Below are 11,954 nucleotides of genomic sequence, written 5' to 3'. Positions count from 1 at the left end.
AGCTTTTTTCCTTTTGTTGTTGCCTGCAAAATACCACGATATACAGAAGATTCTCGGACCGTTTCATCCACAAGTGCATCACGCAAAGGATGTTCTTGAACTTTATGACGTCATTAAAGCCGAGAGCGAGGAGGCGAGATCTCTCAGTGATGTAAATCAAGAGCAAAATAGACCACAGAATATTTACATCGAAGCAGCTGGGGGATTGGATTGCATGCGAGCAATCGAAAAAGCACGTGTCGTTGCAGATATTGTTATAAAAATGGCACATTTATTGCTACATAAATGTTATGTACATACAGGAATTCTGCATTAGCTACAGACAGAAACAAAGTTGGAATTGACTGCTCGGACCCGCACCTGGTCCGGCTTAACACCTTGACTTGCTCGGCAATAAATTGGTGATGTGGGACGTTTCGATAAAATAAAATAAAAATAAAAGCACAGCTCTGCATTCTGTTTTCCTCCTGCCCAGAATTTTACAATTAAATCCGGCTATTGTGTAGGCACTAAGCTACAGCTACAAACTACTCCGACCATGTCTGCTGCACCGCCATCCATACATAATCTCGGCAACGTCATCAATTTATGGCAAAATAACTAACTTTTCTACCTACAGTAGTAAAATAAAGTAACAAACTTTTTTCTTCTTACTCAAAACTTTGATTTCAAAAATCTAGAAAGAGTAATATCCTGCATTTGAGAAATTTCTTACAAGATTTATGGTATAAAAGCTAACTACAGTGAAAAATAAGCCGAATGTACCATCCTTTTTCCATTCAACGCAGCATGTTACGGCAGCATAACCACAAAACCATATTGGCGACGGACGCTAAACGGAACCGAAAATGAGCAAAACAAGGCTGGGTAGTGTTACAGGGAACATGGGCACCTTGGCACCACTGCATGTATCATGAAAATGATCAAGGCCACACGTTTATTCATGTTTTGCAAGATAAGCTACAGTATGTACACAGAGCGCTAAATGTGTGTTCCTAAATTCAAGCCAAAATAATGAACAATACACATTTGTAATATGTTGAAGCCAGCGTGCGGCTGTTACACAGAGGAACGCTTATCTGTTTGGCCTTGACGATTAAACCGACTGGCGGGAGGAAATGCCTCCCTCTTAGTGTAAAGAAATACAAGTGGAAAGCCATACGAACCCGATGGTGTGGAGTCGAATAGCTTCTGCTTAAGGTAAACCGAATGTAGTGGTTAAGACCTATGAACATGGAAAAATGATCATCCAGTTAGTGTTTCATCCTCATATCCTCTCAAGCTTTGCTTGCTTTCAGAAGAGCAATTGTAACTGAGATCTGATTGAGAAAGAGAGACTCCAAAAACAGAAAAATAACCCTTAAGGGCAGTGTTGAAGCCAGCATTTTAAAGCTCCGGTCTTGGATACTTTTCTACCTTAACGGTGCCATCGGCAAAACAAAAACAAGCTTTAAAATGCAAGGCCCATATACTGTTTGACCCCACGTTGCATGAGAGGGACTCTCGGCAAATGTTTGATGTGCGTAGCCCAACATGTCATTGGTAGATGTAAGGAATGAATTTCTTCAATTAATGGAAAAGAGAGATCTGAATAATTCCTTTATGCTTACTGAGCACCTGATTCAATGGGCATCTGGATCATTAGCTGGAAACCGTCTATCATCGAGGTTTTGGCCCTTCAATCCGAGAATCTCTCCGAATGGCAGGTGCGCAATCTCAGTCGTGTCCGTAGGTCTTCCGATCAGGCAGAGAAACAGAGATAAAGAGATGTAGACAAAGATATAGAAACAGGGAGAGATACGGATAGAGATGAGAGTATCGAGATGGAAATACAATGCAAGCACTAACCACAGCTGGAAGACGCAGGTTGCGGGGAGCTGGAATGCGGAAGCATTGTGCGTGTGATTTCCCCTGCATTTCCTGTGGAAGGAAATGGAGCTTAGGGCGCCATGACGCAGAACACTTTACTTGTTCAGAGGCGCTTGCGCGACGTGGACGTCAGACGTTTGCGTGACCTATTCGACAAGGCGCCATTACGCACAGTATTATCATCCTTGTATTGAACGGGCGGATTCTTATTATGCTTATATTAAACAAAATCGACATATGTGCTTTGTTCACCAGATCTATGCAGTTGAGTGCTGTGCAGTAGCATAGGTACACAAATGGCAATCAATTACACTGTAAAAAAAGGGGACTTTCCAACACATCCCCTACTTACAAGACGCTGTACGTCATCAAACCGTAAAAGTAAAAAGTGTTGCATGAAAATAGAAAAATTCTTACAAAATCAACAACTGAAAAACGTCCCTTTTAAGCAAAAAAATTTTTTTTTGGACAAAACCATTGGTTTAAAAGGAAACATGGGATAATGGCTCTGCTTGGCTTGTTTAAACATGGAACATATCAATGGCTGAATGGAATGCTCACTGTCAGCTATATGTGAGAATGAAAATTATTTTCTTCTCTTAAGACAGAGCACCTGCTTCCAGGGAATTCTGGCTTTTCAAAGAGTAGCAAATTCTCTCCTCAAAATACACAACATAACTCCTTTGATTTCATAAACTATATAAAAACAAAAGGAGGGGAGGATAAAAAGAAAGAAGAAAATAAATCTTTTTAACGTACGCCATTTTGCAACGTTACAAAACGAACAAGGTTTTGTAATAAATACATTTTTGTATGATTACTGTGCATTCACCAAATTCGTTTAGGCACAAGAGAAGCCCCACAAATTGTGGGGGGAAAGGGTCAGGGAGGAGGGACTCTGATGGTAGGGATTAGGGAATGGAGAGGGTGGGTGGGCCTCCGGCAGAGCGGAAGGCACGAGTCGTGGCTCAATACGACTTGCTCTTTCTCTCTGTGCGGACACATTCTCTGCGAGAATTCCAGAGCACATTCAGGCCTGACAGCATTCAGGCGGGATGCGACGTGGCTAGTCTCAAGTAGCCACTGTGAGTACCCTCCACATTCGGGATATGCACAAAGGGGCATGAGGGGGAAGTTCGGTGTCTCTGCCAGGAGACAAGTTGGACCTGTGGGATGAATGTGGCATAAATTAAAGGTTAGCAAGAATCAAGAGCTGTATAACATGAAGTCTGCACATAATGAAAGATTATAGCCTGATGAGGAGAAATACAACAAGAAACATTTAAGGTGTTGCATGCGAGGGACAATTTATTACAGAAAAAAAAAAAATAATAATAATTTGAAATGAAGAATATCCAAATGAAAGATCGACTCCTTCGATTAATAAGCACACACCACACAAATGTTTATAGTGTTCTTGCAAAACACAGACTTTACTTTTTTCGGCAAATAAAATGCAAACTCGACCTACCCAGGGGGTGGGTACTCTGCTATCTATTATATAAAGAAGAAAGCTTGTTCGTTTATGCATTCGGATCCAGCAGGGACCCATGTGAACAAACTTTGCATGGCCTCCTCTTTTATTCAGAGAAAGGTCGAGGGCAATATTTGGATAAAAATGACCCCAGATAAAACCAGATAATTGGCCTTCAGGCCTCGATTGGGTCTTGTGCTCATACACTGCATGGGCTTTTTCCCGTGAGCGAACGAGTAACAGGTATTGTGAAGATCGTATACGGTGTTGTGGTTGTAGAGATTTGTTGTCAACAACACAAATTTAATTATCATAGTGTTTGCACGTGCGCAAACTGTTATTCAAAAGATTGCTGAATGCATGTTTATTACAACACCTTCGTTGTCTGGCCTCGAGTGAGTTTTTTTATTTTTATTTTTTGTATACTGAATCGAGGCTCGTGAAAGAGCTAACATTTATTTCACAAACAAATCAACCAGACAAACAAAATATATAAAAAGAGGGAGCAGAAGCCAAGATGGGGAGAGAAGGGGAAGCACACAAACACAACATTTGAGAGCAGGGAGAAGTGAGGGAGGGAGAGGGCTTGGGGGGAGGAGGCATGGGAAGGGGGGGGGGGGGGAAGTGGGAGGGGTATAAAACACAAGGACACCAAGGACTTCCATCACAGAAGTTGGTATTTCAAAAAAAGAGTGTAGGATTTGGGGTGAAATTAGCAGGGGTAGAAAAGATCAAGGTTTTGGATGGGGGAAGATAAGAGATGGTGGTGAACTGCTGTTTTAAAGACCTGGAGGGTGGAGTGGGATTGAAGAGAGTGAGGGAGTTTGTTCCAGAGGTGGGAGAAAAGAGGAATGAAGGAGTGAAGGTGAGCAGACAGTCTTGATTTTGGCAGTTTAACCAGATTTTGGCAGAGTTGTTGCTTGGACACAGCCTGGGATTTTCCTGGAAGCGATCGAGTAATAAGTTTTGTGAAGATCGCATGTTGAGGATGCAGTAATTTGTTTATTAACAACACCAATTTAATTACTATCGTGTTTCATTGAATTTCCCCAGGCAACACCGGTTACTTCAGCCAGTATTATACAATGTGAAGGGTGTCTGTCCGTGCGTTTGTGCGTTCGGCCGTCTTCTGGTGAATATCCAACACTGTGTTCTATAACCTGCTCTCTCTTATGCACAGATTCATCCCATCTCTTCAATTATCTTACCCATCCTCCCACTCTTGGTACTCTGGATCCTGTGGGGAGGCAGTTGCTTTAAAACAACTTGCATTCTCCTCCTGAAAGGCAAATCCAACTGAAGACAACCTCAGATAATTCCAGAAAGCTTGCAACAAATGTGTCTACTCTCTGGAGAGCCAGAAAACAACATCTGTCGAATCTCCAGAATGAGCTTTCAAAATTGTCTCCCTCCTCTAAAACCTGGTGGCGCCTTGTCAAGACTTGCACCCTCTGTCATCTCCGTGCTTTGTCATCCTCAGGTATCTGCAGGACGCATGCTGTCCACTAGCAACCCCCTCCAAAGGAAACTGCCTAAATGCAGAACCACTCCTCACCACTCATTCATTCCTTTTTTTCCCCCACCTGTAGAATCCCCTTAAATACTCTCTTCAATCTCATTATCCCCTCCCAGTCTTCAAGACAGCTCTTCACCACTATCTCAAGTCACCCCCCATCCAAAATCATGATATTTTGGACACCTGTTAAACTACCCCCACCCCTCCTAAACTTATTGCTTATGTGTCCATCTTGTCCACCCTTTGCGTTATACCCTACCCATCATCGTTACCTGCATCCCTTGTTTGTCAGTCTCCATCTATTTTCTCCCTCCACCCTGCTGTTGGCATTTCCCCTTTCTCCTGTTGTTCCCTTTGTTATGTTGTGTCATGATCTGTTCTGTGTCAGCTCTTCCACGAACCTAGACCATGTAGTAAATGTTTTTTTTTTTACCCCAATTCAAACAATGCCCCCACATTCGCGGATTCGACATTCTCGGCATTCTCCAGGAATGTATCCCCTGCGAATGTCAGGATGTGACTATATATAAATACACATAATACCCATTGTGTACATAAATAGAAAGATCAAGGAAACTACAACATACAGCTCTTGAAATCATAATTAAACCATAGATAAAGTAACGAATCACTGAAAACTTTGAAACCTCAGTGGTGACATTGGTGCGTGTGATTTGCTGTGCCTCTACCGAAGACACTGGTTTGCTATCATAAATGAGCCGAACCCAAGAAGAAATCCTTATGTTCCATGGTCGCAGGACTGATCTTTCAACTTCGTGGATTTGCAACCTAGATATTTGACTTAGATCATTAATAAGCTGACGATAGTCAAGAAGATAGCATGTAAATGAGGCCTCTGTACCACAATGTATTTAATGCTCATATTACCCCACGCACGTGAGGGTAAAAGCGGGGTTAAGGAATTGGTTCATGTCTGTCTGTCTTATCATTTTATGATTGGCAGTTTATGATCAAGGAACAGCTTATTTAAATTGAATATTATATTTTGAACACAAATCGGCACATGACGAGGAAGACAAGTCTGGTGTTTTACTGTATATTGGCTCTGAATTCATCCCTACCACACATGCATAGAGAGGAGTGAGAAAACATTCTTACTCTGTCTGCCTGGCAGTCAAATATAATTGAAAATCATTCCAAACAGGAAAATTACTGTTTTTAAGGACATCATAAAGGATGCATATATATTTGTAACCAAGTTCAACATGTATGAGGAACTAATTTAACGTAGTCGTGTAATAGCCACTGGAGAAAACGGTGGTAAACCTGGAATTAATTTATATATAGTCACGTGAAAAAGTAAGTACACCCCACGTACATTTTTGACTTTTTCAACATATTTCAACACACAGCTATTTGATCTTCATTTCAACAATATTGATAGATAAAGGTGATATAATATAACAAATATCATGAAACATTTACATTTTGTAGTCCATTGTATAATTTAAATAAACATAAATGCAAATTTCGCATGTGGAAAAAGTAAGTACACCCTTGGCTCTAATAGGTGGTGTTGCCCCCTTTGGCAGAAACGACCTCAAGTAGGCGTTTCTTATAACTGTCTACCAGTCTCTGACATCGACTGGGAGAAATTTTTGCCCACTCCTCCATGCAGAATTCTTTCAACTGTGCGAAGTTTGAGGGGTTTCTTGCATGCACAGCTCGTTTCAAATCCCCCCACAACATCTCGATGGGATTTATATCTGGGCTTTGTCTTGGCCATTCCAGAACCCTCCATTTCTTTCTTTTCAGCCATTCCTTGGTGGATTTACTGGTATGTTTAGGGTCATTGTCATGTTGCAAGGTCCACCTTCGGTTGAGCTTCAACTTTCTAACAGATGGCCTCACATTATCCTCGAGCACCCTCTGGTACAATGAAGAATTCATAGTGGATTCTATGACGGTGAGCTGCCCAGGCCCTGATGCAGCAAAGCTGCCCCAAACCATAATATTTCCACCACCATGCTTTACAGTTGGTATCAGGTTCTTGTGGTCAAATGCTGTCTTTGGTTTTTGCCAAACATGTCTTCTGGTACTGTGGCCAAATAGCTCTACCTTTGACTCATCTGTCCAGAGCACATTGTTCCAGAAGTGCTGGTCTTTGCCTCAGTGTTCATTGGCAAACTTTAGTCTTACCCTGATGTTCTTTCTGGACAGCAAAGGTTTCCTCCTGGCACACCTCCCATGTAGATCAAATTTGTGCAGCCTCTTTCTAATGGTAGACTCGTGCACTTTGATATCAACAGTGGCAAGAGCTACCTGTAGGTCCCGTGATGACATTCTGGGGTTCTTAGAGACTTCTTTCAGCATCTTGCGGTCTGCTCTCAGGCTGAACTTGCTGGGGCGGCCTGGCCTGAACAAGTTGGCAGTTGTTTGGAATCTTCTCCACTTGTAGATGATCTTCCGGACAGTCGAATGATTGATTTCAAATTGTTTGGAGATCTTTTTAAATCCCTTCCCAGACTCGTAGGCATCTATAACCTTCTTTCTGAAGTCCTCAGAGAGCTCTTTTGATCGAGGCATGGTGACGCCACACACTTCAACAACAAAGACATTACACCCCAAACTAAATGTCTGAGGTTTAAATCAGACAGGTTCCTCCAAGATCCTCTCTGACCATGTCCTAATCATTTGCACCTGAGCTGGTGCACCTGATTCTAATTTTAGGTATTTGAAGGAGTGATAAATATAAGGGTGTACTTACTTTTTCCACATGCGAAATTTGCATTTATGTTTATATAAATTATACAATGGACTACAAAATGTAAATGTTTCATGATATTTGTTATATTATATCACTTTTAGCTATCAATATTGTTGAAATGAAGATCAAATAGCTGTATGTTGAAATATGTTGAAAAAGTCAAAACTTTACATGGGGTGTACTTACTTTTTCACGTGACTGTACACCCTTAAACCTCTTTAAATCTCTATATAAATTGAATTATATACTTAAAGACTGTATAACACAAATCGCTTTCATTGTACTTCCAAAAACCATGCTATATAATATCGATATATAGCATGAGAGGGCGTGGCATGTGGGAGTGTGCATATCGACTGAGGATATGCACTCTTGTTTTCATGAAAATAAATAAAATAAAAACAATGTACAATGTACAAACATGTTAATTAAAGGTACAGTTTGGACAAATTTTAAAGTTGAAGTCCCTTTAACTATATTTCCCCCAATGACCACTAAGTTTGCGGATTTGTGGTTCATGTGGATTTTCAAGAACGTAACCCCCACGGATGACAAGGTCCTCCAGTATACACTTAAACACTGCGTAGGGTATCGTGTTCTACGAACTCACTAGTTTTGGTGAGGATTACTTCTTAAAATAGCAAGTTAAACCTCATAACAAATAAGTGCTGAACTAAAAAATAACTTTACCTATAATCGATGACTGCATCGTACGCATTTCAAATATATATTAAATGCAAATGTGGCAGATGAGGCCAAATTTACCATGTGAGTGGTTCATGTAATCAAGGCAACATACCCTGCTTCACATGTGGCCTAGTGGGTTCGTAGCATCACCGAGTCCATGAGGGTGGCCCGTATTTGGCTCCGAGGGAACCCCACCAATCTTTTCCTCTTCGCGACGTTTAAGGCAGGCTGCTTTCGGGTTCAGGTTTCTTTCTGCAAATAAGAGCAACATGATGGCAATGGACCAATAAGTCCAGGTTCTGTTTACATCACTTTGTGAATACAAATATCACTGACACCACTCATGGTCGAACCAACAGACTATCCCCATCAAATTATCTATGTAGTTACTTTATATGTGTAGATTCCTAAAAGTAAGAATGTACCACATTCAAAAAGGCTGTTGCTGTGTATCAAAGCAGCTAAAAATGCCATGGATGATGCAAACAGGCGTAACAATGCTCAAAAGCATTCATTGCAACCCGTTATTTCGAGTCATACTGCATAAGAAGCTGTAAAATCCCTTCTTAACTACACTTCCTGTTTTAAATGCTTTTATATATACTGTATAGCAAAGAGGAGCTTTGCAAATCAAATGACAGTGTGGAGGCACCTCGGACTTGTTGCTCCAGGCTAAGTATTACAGCAACGGCCTGGTGCAGGATAAGCAGTTTTGTTTGTGGTTTGTCACTCTTCAAGTGTAGCTGCACCATGCGGCCCAGCTCCTTGAAGGCCTCATTGATGTCACGCACACGAAGGCGTTCACGTGCGTTGTTTGCCATCCGACGTTCACGTTCTCGCTCAGCCTTTTGCTCAGGACTCAGGTCTTCATCATCCGCACTGCTGTGGGAGATAATAGACCGATAAAAGACGCACTAAATCTTGGCCCTTTGCCGCACAAACTTAGTCAAGAGAATAGCATGTAATTAGCAGTTCTACAACTACTTTCAATATCAAGGACACTAATCACTCACGGACTATTTTAGAAGCCTAACTCCAGCAGGCCTAGAAAGGACAATTTTACTCTTGCATGAGTTGACAGATAATATTTTGTCTTGTTGAGGGTGGCAGCAAATGGTAAAGAAAAAAATCATGTATTTGTGGCAACAGTGGTAAATATAAAACCTTTATAAATAGATAAACATTTTAAACTTGATAAAATACTTCCCCATGACATTGTGAACTGCATAATTGTAAACCGAGCAAGGATAATTAGGATTTCATTTTGAGGTATTGAAGGCAATATATGTTTGTCGACAAAGTCGAAGTTCATGGATGAGCTCGAAGTATACAATCTGAAATTTGTTGTTTTTCACCGGAAAATTCCACAAGTCAACAGTCACACTCAAAAAAGAGGCATTGAAAAACCAATTCCAAACAGAAAGTGACTTGATGGTCTAAATACAAAAAGAGCCATGCGTGCGTCCGTTTGTGCAAGTTCCACCCATTGGTTTGACAAGTTGCCTGACTCCACCCACAATTTCTACGATACAGCCACCAATTTAGGAACCTTTTAGAATTACCCTTTAGGACTTTAGAAATGACCCTTTAGAATCCCTTCTCTCAAGCAGCGCTTTTACTGTGGAGGTTGCGTAGGTCCTTTGAGGTTAGGCCGCAGGTCAACGATTTTGTCTTAAAATTGTGAGTTGAACACAATTTGGCGAAAGCATGACAGGGGAACATAACGCGTTACATATTTCACTTTTTTTGACTTGGGAATGCCCATTTGCTTTTGTGAGCTGGAGGAGGATGAGAGTAAAGATGGGGCAACTTTAGAAGGGGAGGTTGAGGCTTTGGGCGCAGGCGTTGAGGGCAAAGATGGGACAGAATTGGGAAGAGGAGGCTGAGGCCTTGTTGTTGAGTTGTCAGAATTGCATTTGTGAGTGTACTCACAGTAAAATTGTAAGTGTGTGGGTGCGCGTGTGACTAGGCGGTGACACAATTACCCTCTGGCTAATGTGCGAGTAGTCATGAAAAAGGAGATTAAAGTAAATTATTGGAGCAACAGAAAAAGACAAGAATGGAAATCAGGTGATCAAAGATGATATCAACCTGTTCCATGTTACCAACTTGAGGTCATCCTTGTCATCATCCAACTTGCGATCTTCGCGGTTGCTCTTCCCATCTTCATTCTCGTCTTTTTCGTTATCCTCTGACTTTACGTCGGAATCTGTGCCGCCACCCCCTAACGTCTCTTGCAGCAACCCACTCAAGCCTGAAACATGGGGTACACACAACAGCTTTAAGTAAGCACGGTTTCCTGGATATTTGACTCCTTGGAATTGACCCACCCTCCCCTCTCAAAAAAAACAACAATACCCATCACTTTTATAACCAAATATTATTTGAGAAGCAATTCAAATAGGATTCAACTACTACACCCTGCCTGCACATGTTGATTGCATTAACCAGCAGGAGATATGTATACTGACAGCTTTTGACAACTACTGTAAAAAATCCCACTTGCCCTATTTAAAGGAGATGCCAGTTAATTGCTGTGATGGTTTCAATCATGATGAAATAAAATGTAATTTCATCTGGAGATCTCCAGCCGAGTTAAGAAAAAACAAAAAAAAACTAGAACGGGCACTCGGTAGAGCGCATACCTTCGCCGCAGCTATGGTAAAAATACGATTTTGACCTTTTCGTGACCTTGACCTTGACCTTTGACCCGATTGCTCCCAAAATCTAATCAAATGTGTCCCGTATAATAACCAATCATCCCACCAAATTTCATGCAATTCGGTTGAATACTTTTTGAGTTATGCGAATAACATACACACACACACACAGACATACAAATAAATACACAGCGATCAAAACATAACCTTCCGCTTTTGCGAAGGTAAAAAACCGAACTCACAAAAACAACAAGTGTTAATTGAACTATATACTCTTTCTGGCACTAGAAATGCTGGGACAAATACAAATAAACAGGCAAGGTTAAAAACGTCACGAAGAAGTAGGATAATTGAGGTTTTGCAAATGCAAATAAGGAAATGACGTCATAATAATCATGTAAAGGTTTTGATGAAACAACGACCGCTGTAGACACACTTTCAGAATTAAACTAAAATTTACAACTTGGACTGGGATCTAAGTTGAATGTGACGTTACAATATTTAAGAAGTTACAATAAACTTTAACTGAGTTCATAGTCAGAGAATGAGGGAGAGAATATTCGAGCTAACTTGAAGTATGACTCGGTACATCTTCACGTCGTTTAATTCACGTGTTTGACTAATTACCTGTGCCACCGAATTACCTATGCCAAACGTAGGTTATGTTTTCACCCCTGTCTGTTTGTCTGTGAGCAGGATTTCTCAAATAGATGTGTGTGGATTTGGCCCAAATTTGGTGCACAGGTTGGGTGTGTAACAAGGACATTCGATTTTGTTGAAGATTCAGATCTGGATATGATAATTTTTTAAGTGATTCTTCATCCTATCCTGCCTTCATCCTATTATACCTATCCTGCCTCCCTCCAGGCCTTCTCCCTCCCACACATCTCCCGATGTCCCTGCTCTCAAATGTTGTGTTTGTGTGCTTCCTCCCCTTCTCTCCCCATCTTGTCAACCGCTCCCCTTTTTATATACTTTGTTTGCTTGTTTGTTTGATTTGTTTATTTGATAAATGTTAGC

At 41.1% G+C, this 11,954-nt stretch overlaps 1 protein-coding gene across 2 annotated transcripts in view; it reads right to left on the bottom strand.

Moving 5' to 3' along the window:
• Positions 1-249: 249 nt before the first annotated feature.
• Positions 250-11,954, bottom strand: part of TCF12 (transcription factor 12) — a 447,272-nt gene continuing 435,567 nt past the window's right edge. For both annotated transcript variants that reach the window (XM_078773420.1, XM_078773418.1), the window contains exons 17-20: positions 10,384-10,528; positions 8,927-9,156; positions 8,387-8,526; positions 250-3,035 (exon numbers count right to left, since the gene is read on the bottom strand). In XM_078773420.1, the coding sequence (XP_078629546.1) occupies positions 8,393-8,526; positions 8,927-9,156; positions 10,384-10,528 (509 nt within the window). In that variant the 3' untranslated portion in view covers positions 250-3,035; positions 8,387-8,392. The remainder of the gene's footprint in view (positions 3,036-8,386; positions 8,527-8,926; positions 9,157-10,383; positions 10,529-11,954) is intronic.

This window comes from Myxine glutinosa, chromosome 2 (assembly GCF_964187855.1).
Source record: "Myxine glutinosa chromosome 2, kmMyxGlut1.1, whole genome shotgun sequence".
Taxonomy (NCBI): domain Eukaryota; kingdom Metazoa; phylum Chordata; class Myxini; order Myxiniformes; family Myxinidae; genus Myxine; species Myxine glutinosa.
Note: the sequence above shows the minus strand (reverse complement) of the source record. Positions and strands in the feature narration are given on the sequence as shown.